General features: G+C 46.9%; 1 protein-coding gene across 1 annotated transcript in view; it reads right to left on the bottom strand.

Moving 5' to 3' along the window:
• The window catches only part of cdh23 (cadherin-related 23), a 694,191-nt gene that overhangs the window by 478,455 nt on the left and 194,501 nt on the right, over nucleotides 1-21,235 (bottom strand). The window contains exon 9 of the mRNA XM_078428607.1: nucleotides 13,872-13,950. Coding sequence (XP_078284733.1) covers nucleotides 13,872-13,950 — 79 coding nt within the window. The remainder of the gene's footprint in view (nucleotides 1-13,871; nucleotides 13,951-21,235) is intronic.

The following is a 21,235-nucleotide window of genomic DNA, read 5'->3' as shown; positions in this document are numbered from 1 at the left end:
GCACGTGATCGCGTGGCCGGAAGCGAGCGGAGGGTCGCTGCCGTTTGCACCATCACAAAGTCGGAATATTGTAAGTCGAAGCATCGTAAGTCGGGGAGCATCTGTACTCTGAGAAGCAAACACATGGTCAGGGGTGACTACACTTGGGATTGGAGGAGTGCTGCAGATGTGGTCCAGTGTATGAGATGCTAAAATGAGGCATGGTCTACCACTTGCTGTTCTATTAGTGCTAGTGTACGGGGTGATCGCTGGTCGGCATGGACTCGATGGGCCAAAGGGCCTTTTCCTCGGCTGTATCTCTAAAGGCTAGTCTAAAGTCCACACATGCTTCAACCATGACAGGAAGACTGAGACCAAGAAACAGGGCATGAAGCAGCAGTGAGCAAAGAGGTCCTTCTGCAGTTGTACAGGCCCCTATTGAGACCGCACCTGGAGTACTGTGTGCAGTTTTGGTCTCCAAACTTGAGGAAGGATATTCTTGCTATTGAGGACATGCAGAGTAGGTTTACTAGGTTAATTCCCGGAATGGCGGGACTGTCATATGTTGAAACACTGGAGCGACTAGGCTTGTATACACTGGAATTTAGAAGGATGAGAGGAGATCTTATCGAAACGTATAAGATTATTAAGGGGTTGGACACGTTAGAGGCCGGAAACATGTTCCCAATGTTGGGGGAGTCCAGAACAAGGGGCCACAGTTTAAGAATAAGGGGTAGGTCATTTAGAACTGAGATGAGGATAAAACTTTTTCAGTCGGAGAGTTGTAAATCTGTGGAATTCTCTACCTCAGAAGGCAGTGGAGGCCAATTCTCTGAATGCATTCAAGAGAGAGCTAGATAGAGCTCTTAAGGATAGCGGAGTCAGGGGGTATGGGGAGAAGGCAGGAACGGGGTACTGATTGAGAATGATCAGCCATGATCACATTGAATGGTGGTGCTGGCTCGAAGGGCCGAATGGCCTCCTCCTGCACCTATTGTCTATTGACGTGAAATAAAGGGAGAAGGGAGGTATGCAGAGATGAAAAATGGACGATCAGTGTTAATAGTCTCTTGCAACAAGATATGTAACACTGCAATTTCACTCCTTCCCTTCAGGGTCCTCATGGTTAAATCATGTCAGCCGTCCATCCCATATTATTTTCAGGGTCTCTGGTGCTGTAAGGCAGCAACTTCACTGCTGCGCCACCTTCACATGCCGCCCCACCTCGTGCCACAACAGTGTTGGTTTAGTTTAGTTTAGTTTAGAGATACAGCGCGGAAACAGGCCCTTCGGCCCACCGAGTCCGCACCGACCGGCGATCCCCGCACACTAACACCACCCTACCCACCACTAGGGACAATTTATTCACATTTATACCAAGCCAATTAACCTACAAACCCGTACATCTTTGGAGTGTGGGAGGAAACCGAAGATCTCAGAGAAAAACCACACAGGTCACGGGGTGAATGTACAGACAGCACCCGTAGTCAGGATCGAACCCGGGTCTCGGGCGCTGAATGCGCTGCAAGGCAGCAACTCTACGCTGTGTCACCGCGTCGCCCTCTGGTGTGCCCACAACATGGCAGGATGCTCTGTTCCAGCAGGTTTCAGGCGGGGGTGAGGAGAGGAAGCGCCGGTCATGTCAGGCATTCTCCTGCTCCAGTGGTTTCCAGACCATTACTGATCAATGTTGTTTGAACTCTTGCCGCCTCGGGTGCATTTAACAAACTGTTTCTGCGAAGTAGAGGCCTGACCCCTTAACAACCTATCCCTCCCAAGTGGCTGTCACTGACTCTAAATCCCATTCATCTACAAAACAGTGAGTCAGTCAGCCAAGATCAGAATTAAACAATCAATTGGCTTTCTACTCCCTGACTTGTGGAAATGATGTTTCTGCCTGAATGGTAAAGGCTTTGGAAAGTTTCAGAAAACTTTTCACATTATTTTTCCTTCAATGTTGAACATCTTGTATAGATTGCAGACTTTAGTTTGGATTGCAATCAGATTTGTGAATCTTTAGCCTACCAGCGTGCTATGCAACCATTTCAGGTGCGTTGAGCTTGGATTTCTTCAGCTTCTGAGTTTCATTACACAGTCTTCCTTGGTTGCAAATCAATGCCTCCACTAATACCTTGTAGTCAGATAGTTATAACGCATAGAAACAGAGCCTTCGGCTCAATGCGCCCATGCCAACCAAGATGCCCCATCAAGTCTCAGTCCCATTTGACCCAAATCCCTCCAAACGTTCCCCGTCCTTGTACCTGTACATTGTGCGGGATTGCCTGCCTCAGCTACCTCCTCTGGCAGCTCGTTCAACAGATATCCACCAACCTCAGTTCAGTTTAGTTTATTAGTTTAGTTTGTAAAAAATCTTTTGTTGTGGGCTAACCAGTCGGTGGACTCTGAATGAGGAAGACGACACAGAGTGCCGGAGTAACTCAGTGGGTCAGGCAGCATCTCTGGAGAACATGGATAGGTGACATTTCGGGTCGGGACCGTTCTTCAGGCTGATGAGTGAAAACAATGTCCCTCAGGTTTCTGTTAACTCTTTATGTGTGCCCTCTCTTTCTCAACTCCACCACTCTTGAAAAAAGACACTGTGCACTCACTCTGACTATTCCCCTCGTGATGTTTCATTACATTAAAAACCTTCTCCGTGGACTGTCACCTTGCGGTGGCGGAGAAGCCTGTGTGGTCCTGAGATCCTGAGAGCGATGCCGTCTGGAGCTGTGCTCCTGCTAGGGTCACCCATGGCGGTAAGGTCGAGGGGGAGGTCCCTGACAAAGAGCGATCCAACCAAGACCTCAACGGTGGAACAGGCGGAGGATGATGCTGACTTTAGTGGAGCGTCACAACGGCTGGGAGGGCGGATGAAGGCTGCGGCAGAAAAGTGTCCCCGGTCGTCTTGGAGTCCACGCCACTGGATCCTGACCCAGATCTGTCAAGGACCGTGTGGTGGCTGTCTGTGCACCAGTCTCCCCACGTTGAACAAAGTCACGTACAGGTGTCCTTACATGAGGACAGTCACACTCGCTTCGAGTGACCGCCGATGATGACATTAAAACCAGCTAGTTTTATCCTGTTCCCCAATACTAATGACACATGTCAAAGCAGACCGGAACATTGAATTGGCTGAAGCCATGTATTGTCCAACTGCCAAGAACAAGACCATTATGATATATTCCGTGTGGGTTTCTGACTCTGGTGGGCTGGAGTTTAGTTTAGTTTAGAGATACAACATGGAAACAGGCGTTTCGGCCCACCGCGTCCGCACTGACCAGCGATCCCCGCACACTAACACTATTCTACACACACTTGGGTCTCACCCCGAAGTTCCTTCTCTCCCGAGATGCTGTCTGACCCGCTGAGTTACTCCAGCTTCTTGTGTCGATTTTAAACCAGCATCTGCAGTTCCTTCCTACGCAGGGACAATTTACAATTTCACCAAGGCAATTGGCCTACAAACCGGTACGTCTTTGACGTGTGGGAGGAAACCAGAGCGCCCGAAGAAAATCCACACGGTTATGGGGAGAAAGTACAAACTCCGTACAGACAGCACCTGTAGTCAGGATCGAACCCGAGTCTCCAGCGCTGCGAGGCAGCAACTCTACCGCTGTGCCACCGTGCCGAGTTAACGGGGATGTAATGCGCTGTAACTGTGAGCATGGCGCTCGATAGTGAGGGAGCTCAGTACCTGTCCCTGAATATGCTGCTGTTTTTTTTACATGAGAATATTCTACTTTGAAGGCTCGAGCCTTGAATTGATCAGTTTGGCGTTCCAAAAACAGCTGGACTGGAGACTGGGGCAGATGTTGAAGTTTAATTAATCAGAATCCTGGTTCCAACCCTGTTGGCTTCATGGTTACATGGAAGACCAAGGTGGGGTGGACAACCGAGCCAGTGGGTTGGCAAATTTATTCTTGAAAGGTAAAAGAAACCTTCTGGTTTAATTAATTTTTCGAAACACTGGAAATGCTGGGTCCTTTGAGCTTCAGCAAGCTGTCAGTGAAAGGAGCCATCAACATTCGACCAACAATATCTGAAGTATTAGCTATTCAACCAACCTGGTTTATCAATTGAGAATGGTCATTAGGCAAAGGAGAAATATCCTTGGTGATAAACCTTGAATTTTTGTTTTCCCAGCCGTGCCCCACTCAATTTCATCAGTTCCATTCCAAAGAATCGACGGCAGGAAACCATCCATATTTTAGTTTAGTTTACTTTAGAGACACAGCGCAGAAACAGGCCATTCGGCCCACCGAGTCCGCACCAACCAGCAATCCCCGCACACTAACCCTATCCAACACACACTAGGGACAATTATACCAATAATACATTTATACCAGGCCAATTGGCCTACAAACCTGTACGTCTTGGAGTGTGAGAGGAAACCGGAATTTCCCGGAGGAAACAGACGCAGAATGTACAAACTCCGTACAGACAACACCCCCTGTAAGGCAGCAACTCTACCGCTGCGCCACCATATTTCTCATGGTTTTCTCTCATATTGCTCAAGTTAACCATGGGGAGAAGGCAGGAACGGGGTACTGATTGAGAATGATCAGCCATGATCACATTGAATGGTGGTGCTGCCTCGAAGGGCCGAATGGCCTCCTCCTGCACCTATTGTCTATTGTCCATCAGTCCCATTTCCAACACCAATATTTATTCCACCTAGACACTGCACTCCACCCGCTGACTGGTTAGTTCTTCGTTATCCAAACGTGTATATTTAAACTGATCTGTTGTGCTCAACTCCATGTACTGAACATATTTTAATGAAAGTTAATGTACTTGCACAACTCATGTCTCGGAGGACAACTTTCTCACATCATTGAGTCATAGAGCATGGAAACAGGCCCTTTGGCCCACATTGTCCGTGCCGCCCATCAGGCCCCATCTACACTAGTCTCCCTTGGCCCATATCCCTCTAAACCTATCCTATCCATGTACCAATCTTGTTGCCCCTCACCAGAATGAGCACAAAAATTACCCTGAGGATCTACCCTAAAGAACTCCTGCAGTGTTAACCCGTGGTTGAGATACTTGATCTGAAGATCCCATTAATCATTCCATACAAGAGCAGAGATTTCCTTGATGTCTTCCAACATTGATGCCATTACATCATAGAAATTTATTATCTGATGATTATAACATTGCTAATAATGGGAGCTTGCTGTGCATAAACAGACTGCCATGTTTCCTGTATTACATCATAAACTGCACCTGAAGAATACATGTGTAGGAAGGAACTGCAGATGCTGGTTTAAACCGAAGATAGACACAAAATGCTGGAGTAACTCAGCGGGACAGGCAGCATCTCTGGGGAGATGGAATGGGTGACGTTTCCGGTCGTAGACCCGTCCTCAGACCCAAAACGTCACCCATTCCTTCTCTCCAGAGATGCTGCCTGTCCTGCTGAGTTACTCCACCATTTTGAGTCTATTCTGAAAAATACATAATTGGTTGTGAAGTGCTCGGGGATGTCCTGAGGTTCTCAAGGTGATATATGAATGCAAATCTGCACTTTTAAAATACCCAATACAAGTCACCATCCCAAGTCTTTATCTGTTGTCTCCACAATTGCTCCTGAACACTCCCAATATTCTCCACTTTTCTTTGAATTTTCTTTTACGTACTTGTCTTGAAAGAAAAGGTGTTTGGACCAGCAAGCATTGATTTACAGCCTTAAAATGCCTCCAATCATCCATCTCATTCATGTTGAAAAGCACTCTCCACATATTCAGGTTTTTTTAATAAGGCAGAGCATCAAAAGTATAAACAAGACCTCACTAATAAAGCACACTGCATTTAAAATAGCCAGCTTCAATTTACAATCACATGCATCTGAGAATTTGATTAAATCGCATTGAGTTCGGCTCGAGGTTGAATAACCCTTTCCAGTCAATAGTTGCCAATTTCGCTAACATACACCAATTTATTGGTCTCAAAGGCGTGACATATCAATCCCATTTACTCAGGAGGAGATCGTTAATTTTTTAATTAAAACATGATTTCAGCATGAGATACATTAGCTACATAGGAGGGATGTCAGTTGTTAATTGTTCACCACTGGCCTGCTCATGAAACACAGAAACATAGAAAATAGGTGCAGGAGGAGGCCATTCGGCCCTTCGAGCCACCACCACCATTCATGGCTGATCGTCCACAATCAGTAACCTGTGCCCAACTTCTCCCCATATCCCTTGATTCCACTAGCCCCCAGAGCTCTATCTAACTCTCTCTCAAATTCATCTGTATCATTTTTGCCGAGGCCGGACATTTGATGTTCGAGCACTAAATTTATCCTTTGATCAAAAAATAAGGTTTGTCATTCAAAGTGGTGTTTGAGCGAGGGCCATGTGTGGCAATTGGGTGTCACGCATTGTATGTTCAAACAGTGAATGCACTTCAAAACTACTGCATTGGCTGAAAGGTTTCAGCTATTAAAGGCACTGCACAACACAAGTCTTTCCTCTTACATTGACACCAATTCCAGATGGTGTCTCAATCCAGGATGATGGATTGTGAAAAATCTTTCAGCTACATCACCCTTTTAGTTTAGTTTAGAAATAGAGTGGAAAACAGGCCTTTCGCCACTGAGTCCACGCTGACCAGCAATCATCTATACACCAGTTGTATCCTATGCACTAGGGCAAGTTTCACAAACCAATGAACCTACAAAAACCTAGACGTCTTTGGAATGTGTGTGGAATGCAACTAGAGATCCCGGAGAAAACCCACGTGGTCCCACTGAGAGAATGGACGAACTCCACACAGACAGCATCCGTAGTCAGGATCAAACCTAGGTCTCTGGCGCTGTCAGGCAGCAACTCGACCATTGTGCCATCCTATCAAGGATCTATGTATGGTGCAGTGAAGCTGCAACTCTACTGCTGTGCCACTCTGCGGCTTGGAGAGTCCAATGGTAAAGAAAACCCACGCAGTCACAAGGATAACATGGAAATTCCACAGACAGCACCCGAGATCAGGATCGAACCCAGGCCACTAGCGTTGTGAGGCAGCAGCTCTACCACTGTGCCACTCTCCTCTTGCCATCAGCATTACAGACATTTATTAACCCACGTGCATTGGTGGGATTCGAACTCGCATCACCAGACTGATGGGTCAGGCCATCGGATATCAGCCCAGTATCTTAACCACTCTGCTGCAACAGCCTGTAATATCTACAAGATGTTAATGGTACTGAAATACCGAAACATATCCCTGCGTGTCAAATGTACTTGTTTGCAATTGCCCATTTTGCATTTTCTTATCGTCTTCCCACTCGGCACGGCGGTCCAGCAGGAGAGTTGTAGCATCAGAGGCCCGGGTTCGATCCTGACCACGGGTCTGTCCGTACGGAGTTTGTACTTTCTCCCCGTGACCTGCGTGGGATCTCCCGTTTCCTCCCACATCCCTAAGACGTACAGGTTTGTAGGTTAATTGGCCGGGGTGTATTTGCAAATTGTCCCTAGTGTGTGTTGGATAGCGTCAGTGCGCGGGGATCTCGGGTCGGCACGGATTCGATGGGCCGAAGGGCCTGTTCCACGCTGTATCTCTAAACTCCACTCCACTAGAAACAGCACGTGTCTGATCCCGTGCATCAGCGGATGTGCAGAGGACCGAGGGTACACTGATAATGACGCCCGGATCAAAAACAATGTCATAGCTCTTATCGAGTCCACATCACAAGATTAGAAGTTGTTCAGTCAGAGCTGAACACACTTCTCGGCATCAGCAAACAATGGCGTCTTGCGCTTCTTGTGCGTGGTGGTGGAAAGATTGGTGGAAACAGGGCCGGCAGGTGAACGCTCTTTCCTTGAGCCCGTCATAGCTGCTAAAATAAATCCAATTATTAAGGCTCTGGAACCGGAATAGTCTTGAAATTTTCTTCATATTCAGCGCTCGAGTCTCAGTGGCAGAGCTACCTTTTAAAATTCATCAGGGCAGGTAAAAATATAGCAGTCTCTATTCACACCTCAGCGAATAATCTTTGAACTCAAGAGACAATGAGCAATTCTTATTCTTTCATTTATTAAAATAGCAGTCATTCAAGTAGATGAATACTTATCATTGATCTGTCCATGATAAGAGACTGGGAGAAATCAAGAGTGGGGCGGCACGGTGGTGAAGCAGTTGAGTTGCTGCCTTACAGCACCAGGGACCCAGTTTCCATCCTGGCTATGAGTGCTGCCTTTATGGAGTTTGTTCGTTCTCCCCGTGACCGCGTGTGTTTTCTCCGGTTTCCTCCCACACTCCAAGGACGTACAGGTTTGTAGGTAAAAATCGTAAATTGTAAATTGTCCCTCGTGTGTAGGATAGTGCAAGTGTACGGGGATCGCTGCTTGGTGCGGACTTGCTGGGCCAAAGGGCCTGTTTCCAAGTCTGCCTCTGGATCTCTAAACTAAACTAACGATTCATGGAACTGCTCAGAGTATACATGTTAGGCAGAATGTCCATCATAATCCTACTCAACAGCAAAACAGGCGAAAATGGTGTTGGATGTATTCCCATTTCATATAGAAACATAGAAACATAGAAAATAGGTGCAGGAGTAGGCCATTCGGCCCTTCGAGCCTGCACCGCCATTCAATATGATCATGGCTGATCATCCAACTCAGTATCCTGTACCTGCCTTCTCTCCATACCCCCCTGATCCCTTTAGCCACAAGGGCAACATCTAACTCCCTCTTAAATATAGCCAATGAACTGGCCTCAACTACCTTCTGTGGCAGAGAATTCCACAGACTCACCACTCTCTGTGTGAAGAAATGTTTTCTCATCTCGGTCCTAAAAGACTTCCCCCTTATCCTTAAGCTGTGACCCCTGGTTCTGGACTTCCCATCTTACTCAACAGCAAAACAGGCGAAAATGGTGTTGAATTTATTCCTGTTTCATATATAATAAGGACACAAAGTGCTGGAGTAACGCAGTGGGTCAGGCAGCATCCCTGGAGAACATGGATAGGTGACGTTTCAGGTCGGGACCCTTCTTCAGACCTTAAGTTCCTTGGACTTCGTTATTACTACTTCCTTGACTGCCTTGTTTCATACATTTTTATTTGATTTTTTTTTAATGGTTAACTTTTTATGAAAATATTTTCAGGCCTTACTGATTCCTCAAGACCTTCTTTCTTTAAAGGCCATAATTTACTGCATAACTGTAAAATTAGAGATGTGTCCATGCACTTTCAAAAAGAAATTGAGTGAATTAATGAACTCCTGACACAAACAAGCTCCAAGATCCAATTACTCACTTAACATAATTCTTCCGTGAGTTAACAAAGCACAAAAAAAAAAACACATTAAAAACCTTGATTGAAAAGTGCGTTTAATTTCTGACTGGCGTCAAGTGGGTCCATTACTATAATATAAAAGTCATGTGGCTTTTTGTTACGCAACTGTATTCATTTGAACCAAACATAAAATTCTGGTCCCTGTAGGCAGTCTTTCTCTTCTTGTGAGCTGAATGAAGTGAGATCTTGTGAACATAGTACTCTGGGTTGGAATGCCCAGAGCCAGCGGTAAACTAATTTGTCGTATTTGGTATTACATGTAGAATTTTGATTCGTTGCCCCTGTCTCTTTAGATAATGATTAATATCAGTCACTTTCCTCAGGGACCAAACTTTCCAAATAGGTTTTATTTACGGGCTGGTAGTTTCGGAGAAAAGCGGCCACAATCAGTTGTTTTGACTAAAACGTGGGCTTTTAACTCGACACCAAAAGGTTAAAGAGACAAATTAGTGTGACGAGCGGCTTTGGACTGATGCCAGGAGACCAAGCAGAGAGCTTTTCCAGAGCATTTTTTCAGCACGTCCTGAATGCTTTGCAGCCAATGATATTTTTTGGAAGTACAGTCATAATGTCACGTAGGAAATTTGGCAGCTAATACGCACTTGTGAGCTCCGTCAGATATGATATGTTGGAGAATAGATATGGTTTGCTACTGTTGGTGATGAATATTGGCCAGGCCATGGGATAGCTCCCAGTTCCTTTTTTGCAACGCTGTTAATAGTGTTATCTTTTACAGTTAGCTGGCGTGTTAGACAGGGCTTTGGTTTAATGTTCTATCTCTAAGGCAACATCTTTGACACAGCAGCACTCCTTTGATGACACACTCAAATCCCTGTGTTAGTCTGAGTCATTTGTTGTTGCTCACAGCTTGATTCATGCCAAGTGTTGGCCTGGATATTTGTAATGATTTTTCTGGATGCACATTTAAATCTGCCAACCTTCTGAACAAGGAATCTAGCCACCACACTCACGGGTCAGGTTATGAAGATGACTATGCAATTCTTTCATTTTAACTCTTCTGAAGCTGACTATGGTTTGAATTTCCCCAGAATCTCTGTTGTGTGGCTAACTTTCACTGACTGCATTTGGCAGGAGAGATCACTCTGCTTTTAGTAAACATAGCTTCTAGTTTTAGTTTGTTGGAGATCCGGCTTGGAAACAGGACCTTTGACCAACCGAGTCCACACCGACCAGCAACCACTTGTAAACTAGCTCTATCCTACACACTAGGGTCAACTTACAGAACACAATCAACCTATAAGTCTGCACATCTGTACCTGCACAACTCCTCCCTCATCTGTCGTGAGGTAAACTGACTCCCCCCCCTCCCATCCCAATATTTGCACATCACCAATCCACTCGTCACATTAATTTCATGTTTCATGTATTTTGTGTTTTATGACTGTTGGCAGATCAATTTCCCTCCTGGGATAAATAAAGTTATGTCGTATCGTATCGTCTTTGGAATGTGGGAGGAAACCAGAGCACCCGGAGGAAACCCATGTGGTCACAGGGCAAACGTACACACGCCATGCAGACAGCACCCATCGTCAGAATTGGACCTGGGTCTCTGGCGCTGCAAGGCAGCAACTCTACCGCTGCACCACTGCGCAACTCTGCATCGAGGGCTGTGAACTCTACCTGTCGATTGAGATATTTTAAAAGGGATTGTGTATAGTCTGTAGTGTTCTCCTATTGATTCACCACAGTTGTGGGTGATATTCTCAGGAAGGGTTTAGAAGCACAATAGCCTACAATAAAAGCCCATACCAAACCTGCAGCACAGTGTTTCACGCGAGCACATTTAATACTCATCGCAAATTGCCCTAGCAACTGGGTGTCTCAATTGCCTTCTACCTCTCCTTGATACTGGACGTGCATTTGTGTCAGGGTGAGAGAGAATGGCAGAATTTCTACCTTTAAGGATATTTTTAAAAAACAGAACAATGTTTTTTAAATATTCAATTTACATTACAGAGTCTCTCTGAGGATCCTTCAGTGCTTCTACTCTGGGGCTGTAGAAAGCATCTTGTCCGGCAACATCTCAATCTGGTTTGGGAACAGCACTGCCCAGGACAGGAAGGCTCTGCGGAGAGTAGTGCGTTCGGCTGAACGCACTATGGGAACTACACTCGCCCCCCTGCAGGACCTATACATCAGGAGTTGCAGATCCAGAGCCAGCAACATTATGGGGGACCCCTAACACCCCAGCAACGGACTGTTCCAGCTGCTACGGTCAGGCAAACGCCTCCGCTGTCACGCTGTGAAAACAGAGAGGATGAGACGGAGTTTCTTCCCACAGGCCATCAGGACTGTTAACTCTCATATCACCAGGGACTAATTTAATTTACTGCATTAATTTATTTTTTGTGTTAAATTTTTTTTTCTATTGTGTTTTGTAGTTTAGCACAATCCGCAGGCATTGCCACTTTTATTTCACTGCACATCTTGTATATGTATGTGACAAATAAACTTGACTTGACTTACATAGAAAACATAGAAAATAGGTGCAGGAGTAGGCCATTCGGCCCTTCGAGCCTGCACCGCCATTCAATATGATCATGGCTGATCATCCAACTCAGCATACCGTACCTGCCTTCTCTCCATACCCCCTGATCCCTTTAGCCACAAGGGCCACATCTAACTCCCTCTTAAATATAGCCAATGAACTGGCCTCAACTACCTTCTGTGGCAGAGAATTCCACAGACTCACCACTCTCCAGAGCCCCGATTTCAGATTTTCTAAATAAATTGAATTCAGATTTAGTGGAGTTTGAACGCACAGCATCAGGTCTCTGAAATCACAGTAACTATAGGATATGATACGATAAAACTTTATCCATCCCCGGAGGAAAATTGGTCTGCCAACAGTCACAACACACAACATGGTAAACGACAACTTGAGGTTAAAAGTGGAAAAAAAAGGAAAAGACAAGCAGCTGTTGGCTGGCTGCCGTGTGCACAGCGCCTAAACTGGAACGAACATCAAACAAACAAACAAACTTAGCAGGCATATCCCCTGGGTAGAGGATTCTAAAACTAGTGTCTCCCCCCCTCCCTGGGTCCCTATTGTCTTCACTCCCCCCCCTCACGCACATCGACCACTGATCGTGGGTCGATCATGAGGCCCCACCTCCGTCGAAGCCCCACCTTCGTCGAGGCCCCACCTCCGTCGAGGCCCCACCTCCGTCGAGGCCCCACCTCCGTCGAGGCCCCACCCCCGTCGAGGCCCCACCTCCGTCGAGGCCCCACCTCCGTCAAAGCCCCACCTCCGTCGAGGCCCCACCGCCGTCGAAGCCCCACCTCCGTCGAGGCCCCACCTCCGTCGAGGCCCCACCTCCGTCGAGGCCCCACCTCCGTCGAAGCCCCACCTCCGTCGAGGCCCCACCTCCGTCGAAACCCCACCTCCGTCGAGGCCCCACCTCCGTCGAGGCCCCACCTCCGTCGAGGCCCCACCTCCGTCGAGGCCCCACTTCCGTCGAGGCCCCACCTTCGTCGAGGCCCCACCGCCGCCTCGTTGGGGCCACACCTTCACCGAGGCCCCACCGCTGCTGCTGCCGCCGAGGCTTCCACCGAGTCGGGCCTACCCAGGCGGGTTCCGGTCGGCGGCACGGTTGTTCAGCGGGTGCTTCGGGCCCGGGCGGCTCGCCCTATGATAATGGGGCCACACTACACTACGGTGCCCGTCCTCACAACAGATGACTTGTGTCAACTGCGCTACAGTTTCTGGCATGCAAAGCCCTGGGGTAGCCACTGGCAATGATCACTCACTGTGGTCTCAGTAAAGAACAGCTGATGAAGGTACTCTCAGCAACCCGCAGCGGTAGAGTCAGTGACGGACGATTGCTCAAGGTGTTTGCATGAACTTCCCCTGCCCGTGCGTTCATTGGGCAATAAAGGCATTATGTTCCAGAGAAAGTAACATGAAGGAATTCACTTTGCACACTAGTATTGCTCAGTGGTAACAGGGATTGAAAATCTCTCCGAGCTCCTGCCACAACCACCAGGCTTCATGAGGAGGGACTTCCATATCACAATAAACAGTTTATACAATGTTCTCAATTGTAACAGTTACACTACTCAATAGCTCCTTGTTTTCCATCCTTGTTTTTTTTTTCTTTTTTTTTCTTCTTTTTTTTCCCCAAAAATATTTATTCAAATATTAAAATAATATATACATTACAATAAAACCAAAACAGAACCCACCACCAGAATACTTTACAAACAAATATACCAATTGAAACTATTATACAATTATATTACAATCCCCATCCAGGATACATCCAATCTCCCGCGGTGCCCAGCGGTCCCGGAAATCCTCCAGGGTGCCCGTGGACAGCACGTAGTCCCTCTCCAACACCACCCGGGCGCGGATGTAACCCCGGAAAAGGGGCAGGCAGCCGGCTCGGGCAGAGCCCTCTTCCACCTGGCGCCCTGAGTCGCGGATGGCCAGTTTGGCCGGGCCCAGGAGCAACCCATCCTTGTTGGATGCATTTGCAAATTCCTTTCACCACAAATGGAGGTCTTTGCTCATCTCGTTTCACCAACGGAAGGCAAAATGGCGACAAAAGAAAAGCAATACCAACTCCCTTACCCGAAACGATGGTGTAACCAATTCCCCGGGGCCGACCTCGGTCCTGGTCCAGCGCCGTGATAACTCGCACCGTCTTACCCTGGAGAACAATTGCAAAACAAATAGTTATAATAATAATAATAATAATAATAATAATAATAAGCATTTATTTTATATAGCGCTTTACCAGGTGCTCAAAGCGCTTTACAAAAACAGTCATAACATAAAAACAAACAGACAAACTATCCTGACGGAGAAGCGGCGAACAAACAGCGCCAGCGTCCTCTCACGTCAGGGTCCGGCAGTAGACAATAAATCTTATTGTTGAAAATCTTATTTGGAAAGGAAGAATTTGCACGGGCAGCCAATATCATCAGAGACCCACACCACCCTGGCCACACTCTCACTTCACTCCCACCCTCGGCAAGAAGAGAAAGAAGATGGAACAATGTACCTCCAGGTACAAGACTAGCTTCTTCTCAACCATCATTAGACTCTGGAACACAACGGTAACCTCAACAATGAACTACCAACTTGTTTCGGTTGCACTTAGAACATTTAAGGATTTTTGCACTAGTATGGGGTTGTTGGTTTATTGATTGTTTTGTTTATTACATATTATCGATGTACATTGTGTTTACAGGCCTGTTATGCTGTTGCAAGTAAGGATTTATTGTTCACATGACAATTAAAAAACACTAGATTTTTTGCACAGTGAACTCTTTCCCAAATTAAGGCTCGAAGGGCCGAATGGCCTACTCCTGCACCTAGTTTCTATGTTTCTATGTTTCTATGTTTCTAAGGTATATTTATATTTTACCTTAATATAATGAGTTGGCCAAAAAGTTGGAAATGGTCTGGTCTAACTATACAGCAAGCACAGATTGTACAACAATCAATTTGATCTGAAGACATCCCACTTAACAGAGGTGGAAAGAGATTTTAAGAAACTACTAGACCAAGTGGACCCGTTGGGCCCAAACCTCTCCTGCATTGGCGCAGCACCCTCTTCTCCCCCCCACCACCTCCACTCTCCCCCCTCCCCCTCCCCTCCCCCTCCACTCTCCCCCCTCCCCCTCCCCCTCCACTCTCCCCCCTCCCCCTCCCCCTCCCCCTCCCCTCCACCCCCCTCCCCCTCCATTCCTGCTTCTGCCTCCCTCCCTCCACCCCCTCCCATCCCCTCCCCTACCCCTCTCCCCCCCTCTCCCCATCCCCTCCTCCCCTCCCCCTGCCACTCCTCCCTCCCCTCCCCCTCCCCCCCACTCCATCCCCCTCAATCACCCTCCTCCCTCCTCCCCCCTCCCTCCCTAAGAGATAGATTTAAACTTTAAAATGTGAATAACTTTAAAAATATAACACCAATTTCAATGAAACTTCTTCCATTAGCACCAAAGGGACGACGGTGAGTAAGGTGGGCCTAGTTTTAGTATATAGATGGTAATGTCCTCCAATCATAAGTTATAGGAGCAGAGTTAGGCCATTCGGCCCATCAAGTCCACTGCCAGTCAATTGCGGCTAATCTATCTTTCCCTCTCAACCTCATTCTTCTGCCATCTCCCCAAAACCCCTGACACCCATAGTAATCAAGAATCTATCAATCTAAGATTAATTTCACTAAAAAAAATTGTGAATGGGGTGTAGTTCTATCCAAATTATCTGCATAAAAACCACATTCTCACAGACGCCTGATGAATGAGTTAACAAATTTTCTGGGTTTAGTTCTGTCGTTGCATGCAGCATGTTATTTTCATATTATTTTGTCTACGCCTCTCAGAGTTTTTCTATCATCCATTCCTGCACTTATTTGCATGCAACCTAGTCTCCATCTCAAATCTATCAAGTCCCCCAGCTCTCCTGCAACTCACCTACACCACAGGTAACTAACAGGTAACTAACTAACTAACAAACAATGGGATTATATCATGGATGTGGGAAGATAATGGAGCACCCTTGGTCAAATAGAGGACATGCAAACTCCACATAGCACTGGAAGTGCAGTGCAATCTCCCATTGCTGCTAAACTGATAAATGTTGGCCAAAGCGGGAAATAAATAGCCATGCATTTTCAAAGGCATATCAAGGATTCATCTACTGAGACACATGAGGTGAACTGATGGTGTGAATGCACAGCCTATTACCCAAGGTAGGGGAATCGAGGACCAGAGATCATAGGTTTAAGGTCAGAGGGGAAAGATATTTACAGGAATTTGGGGGGCAACTTTTTCACTCAGAAGCTGTGGGTATATCAAATGAGCTGCAGGAGAGGTAGTTGAGACAGGGACGAGAACACCATTTAATGGACACTTGGACAGGTACATGGATAGGAAAGGTTTTGAGGGATTTCAATGGTTCAATGGTGGTTTTATTGTAACAGGTGCAAACGTACAGAGAAAATATTTTCTCACAGATAGTCCAGTACAGTATTCCCAGATCCAAGCACATCCTTGATTAGCAAAGTGTACAGAAATAGACCACCGTGCCCACGTGCAAGAGACGCCATGTTTTGGCGCCATTTTCAAAGTCCAGCCCGCGCTGTAGTTGTTATGAGCGGCGCCCAAATGGATCAAATGCAGGCAAATGGGACCGGTTTAGATGGGGCAGCATGGACTAGTTGCGCCAAAGGTCTAAGCTCCATGCTGCATGACTATGACTGCAACAGACAAAGGCTGGATGAAATGTCTCCTCTGAGCTACGTTCAAACCTTCAGTCCTGAGTTTGTGCTGACCTCCCTCAGCCCACAGCCTCATCACTCAATGCTGAGAATGTTGCCAGTGGGCAGAAGCAAACAGTAATACCAAGAGTAACATCAGTGCTGCCTGGCTGCACTTAAACTGCAAGGGAAAGCCAGCCCGAACAATGCTCCATCATTGCAGCCCCACTTCCCACCACAATCTAACTTCATTCACAGCAACTTAAGCCATCGATCCATTTACCTCCCACATCCCCAATGTAATCTGGCTGCTCGGATCAGCCATCTCTCTCCTCAGCCCCAGCCTTAACATCGTCTTCAGTCGGCTGTTACTGTCCCTGTAGTTTGTGGCAACCAGCGTGCACACAATTCACATTCCCTGCATCAGACAATGCCTGTATGGTATCTTGATCATTTTCTTATGACATTGGAGACCATTCAGTCCATCAATTCCATGCTGTCCTTGATTTATTTCACAAGTACCCCAGTGGCTGTGTGGCTTAAAAGGATCACAATAGGTGCTACGGAAATGCAGGACTTTCCGGGGTACTGGGGGCAGGCTTGCCGCCTGAATGACTTCAATCCGCCTAAACCAACCTGATCTCCCGGTCGATAAACACTTTAATTCTCCTTCCGATTCCCACACTGAGCTTTCTGTCCTCGGTCTCCTCCATTGTCAGAGTGAGGCTAATCGCAAATTGGAGGAACAGTATCTCTTACTTACAGCCCAGTGATATTAATATTGATTTCTCTCACTTCAAATAATCCTGGCATTCCCTCTCTCTCTATCCCTCCCCCACCCAAGTCGCACCAGCTTCTCGTTGTCACCCAACGACCAGCCAACAATGGCCAGTTTCCTTTATCATCGTTACTTTTTTTGCATATCTTTCATTCATTGTTCTTTATCTCTCTACATCATCGTCTATATCTCTCGTTTCCCTTATCCCGAACTAGTCCGAAGAAGGGTCTCGACCCGAAACGCCACCCATTCCTTCTCTCCAGAGATGCTGCCTGTCCCGCTGAGTTACTCCAGCTTTTTGTGTCCTTGCGTTGAAATGCAATAGTTGTCAGAGGTAGTGCTGGATAAAATGCACTCTCCTTCCCTGTGTCCTGGAATTCCATGCTCTACCGCCAGGATTGATCCCAGTAATTTACATTCATTTACATGTCCACCAGACTGCGCAAAAAGTGTCCCAAGCCAATTTAGACCCGACTACCAGAGACATTCGTTATTTTTATAGTGTCACGGGTTCATTTCTCCCCTCATCCTGCCTTTTAATTGAAATAAAGGACAAAATATCGCGTAAATGTCACCCGTTCATGCGGAAAATGTCGAACAAAACAATCACAGTTTAATTGTCGAACCAAAAGATGTTGGGACCTGCACCGACAGCAAACTGTTTTGAAATGGCAGGGGTCGTAACACTTCCTCCACTGGCCTCCTGCTCTCCTTCTACTTTGAATGGCAGTGAGTTGTTTTTGCTCTCAAATTCTGATTTAACAATTCAAAAAAAGATGCCACCACATGGGGCAGGAGAAGTCCAAGTTGGGTTTAAAATAAAAATATGCTGGCGTTTCTGGGAAAGATCTTCTTCACTCCAGCAAAGCGTTAGTGACAAAGTTGTTTGAGTGAACACTTAAGGCTCCTGTCTCTCAAGTCCCGTCACATCAGCCGTGACGGTAGACACAGAATGCTGGAGTAACTCGGTGGGGCAGGCAGCATCTCTGGAGAGAAGGAATGGGTGACGTTTCAGGTCGAGACCCTTCTTCAGACTCTGTGTGTAAGGTCGAGCTTCCTAGTCAGCAGGTTTTTGGTTCAAAAGCAGACACAAAATGCTCGAGTAACTCAGTGGGACAGGCAGCATGTCTGGAGAGAAGGAATGGGTGACGTTTCAGGTTGAGACCCTTCTTCCTGTGACCACGTGGGTTTTCTCTGGGTGATCTGGTTTCCTCCAAATTTCCAAAGGCGTACAGGTTTGTAGATGAATTGGCTTCTGTAAATCGTGTGTAGGATAGGACTAGTGTACCGGTAATTACTGGTTGGCATGGACTCAGTGGGACAAGGGGCCTGTTTCCACGCTGTATCTCTAAACTAAAACTCAGCGGCAATTTATATAAATGTTGTTATATGTTTTCAAATATCAAATCAAAGGAGGTCTGTAATTTCTGGCTGAAGAAAATTATTCAAGTACCTTCAGGAATCAGTTGTAGTACAAGGGGATATAGACTCCCAGCTCCAGTGACCCAGGTTCAATCCTGATCCAGACTGCTCTTGTATAGAGTTGCAGGTTCTCGCTGGGTGTTTTACACATTGTGGGTTAAATGGCCTCTGTAAAATGTCCCCAAGTCTGTAGGTCAATGATAGATTCTGGGAGGAGTGAATGGGAATGTGGGAAAAATAAAGTGGGATTAGCATGGCCAGCACGGACTTGGTGAGCCGAAGGGCCTGTTTCCATGCTGTGTGACTCCATAGTTGCACTGAAGCACAAATACAATGTTTGTATTGGGCGGCATGGTGTGGTTACTGCCTTACACCACCGGAGACCCGGGTTCCATCCTGACTACGGGCGCCGTCTGTACGGAGTTTGTACGTTCTCCCCGTGACCTGCGTGGATTTTCTCTGAGATCTTCGGTTTCCTCCCACACTCCAAAGGCGTGCAGGTTTGTTGGATAATTGGCTGGGTATGAATGTAACATTGTTCCTAGTGTGTGTAGGATGGAGATAGTGTGCGGGTATCATTGGTCGGTGCGGACCCGCTGGGCCGAAGGGCCTGTTTCCACGAGGCATCTCTAAACTAGACTACACAATCAGCCAATGAATGCTACTAAACCACACCATGGTTTCAGCTGTTGAAAGCATTTATCTTGTCTTGAGATCAAACGGCAGAAAATGATGTGTTGCCTGGTCTGATGCAGCAGCGTGTTCACCAAGCTTACAGAATCAAAAGTGCATTCGACTTAGACAGCGAACCCCATAAATCCAAGGCCACTGACCTTTGTAGATGGAGAGAGGACACAGAGGGGGTGGGGAGAGAACGCAAATGGCCATAGGTCACTGCGGTAATTGTTTTTCAAATCAGCAACAGTATTAAAGAGCGGAGACCGGGAAAGAAAGGCAACGTGTAATATTTAACATCCCATTTCCAGAATTTATGTCAGTTAATTTAGATCAGTCTGGAAATCTCTCGTTCCGAGAAAAATTGACATTCTGTTTTGCTAAAGCGAGTACAACCGTGTCTGACAGTTGTGTCAGGCTGGTTAACCTTCAGTGGGACAATCTGCACCATCCACAGCACGTTTCACAAGCTTTCTCTGTGAAGCATAAAAGCACGACTGCCAGGTTTAAAAACATAGACGCACTGGCTGAGAATCTCCACCGGACCTTTGGGTCCCTAAGGTTTCAAGGGGGCATCGCGCATCTTATCTGGTGAAACAGCTGAACCAGTCGTTAACATTTTACTTATACTTGCGAAAAGTGAAGTGTCCATTAATGTTTCCTTATCTTTCAATAGACAATAGATCAATAGGTGCAGGAGGAGGCCATTCGGCCCTTCGAGCCAGCACCGCCATTCAATGTGATCATGGCTGATCATTCTCCCTGCCTTCTCCCCATACCCCCTGACTCCGCTTTCCTTAAGAGCTCTATCTAGCTCTCTCTTGAATGCATTCAGAGAATTGGCCTCCACTGCCTTCTGAGGCAGAGAATTCCACTTTCATTCGTTGTTCGATATCATCGTCTATATCCCTTGTCTCCCTCTCCCCTGACTCTCTGTCTGAAGAAGGGTCTCGACCTGAAACGTCACCCATTCCTTCTCCCCAGAGATGCTGCCTGACCCGCTGAGTTACTCCAGCATTGTGTGTCCATTTGATGTTTCCTTCAAGATGTTTGGATGGCCACTGCCAGAGAGCGGCCTTGCGTGTCCCTGGAGAGAGAACACGCGGTGTCCACGGGGATGCTGGCGGCCTTCCGTGAACGCCGGTCGCCGCGGGAGGTCGAATGTATTATTGACAAAGTTGGCGGAATTTTAATTTGATAATTGTTTTGTTTGTAAACTGCCAATACCGGCAGCTTTTGATTTGATCGCGTTACTGCTTTGTATGTTTGTTTTTGTTTTGGAATAAAGTATTTGTTAAAAAAAAGCGAGCCTCCTTGCAAATAAAAGGCGGCACGGTGGCGCAGCGGTAGAGTTGCTGCCTTACAGCAAATGCAGCGCTGGAGACTACAGGCGCCGTCTGTATGGAGTTTGTACGTTCTCCCCGTAACCTGCGTGGGTTTTCTCCGAGATCTTCGGTTTCCCCCCACCAAAGACGTACAGGTTTGTAGGTTAATTGGCTGGGCAAATATTTAAAAAAAAATTGTCTCCAGTGTGTGTAGGATAGTGTTAATGTGCGGGGATCGCTGGGCGGCGCGGACCCGTTGGGCCGAAGGGCCTGTTTCCGCGCTGTATCTCTAAATCTAAAAATCTAAAACAACAGAGGAGCACACGAACATAAGGAAGTTGGAACAGGAGCCGTACAGCTCCAGAGACCTGGGTTCGATCCTGACCACGGGTGTTGTCTGTACGGTGTTGTATATTCACCCCGTGACTGGGGCTTCCATAGAGTCATAGAATCCTACAGCACAGAAAGAGGCCCTTCGGCCCATCGTGTCCGCGCCGCCCGTTACCAAACACAGTCTAATTTTAATCCCATTTTC

Source organism: Rhinoraja longicauda, chromosome 35, assembly GCF_053455715.1.
Source record: "Rhinoraja longicauda isolate Sanriku21f chromosome 35, sRhiLon1.1, whole genome shotgun sequence".
Classification (NCBI taxonomy): domain Eukaryota; kingdom Metazoa; phylum Chordata; class Chondrichthyes; order Rajiformes; family Arhynchobatidae; genus Rhinoraja; species Rhinoraja longicauda.
The sequence above is the reverse complement of the archived record's forward strand: the minus strand, read 5'-3'. Positions and strand labels throughout refer to the sequence as shown.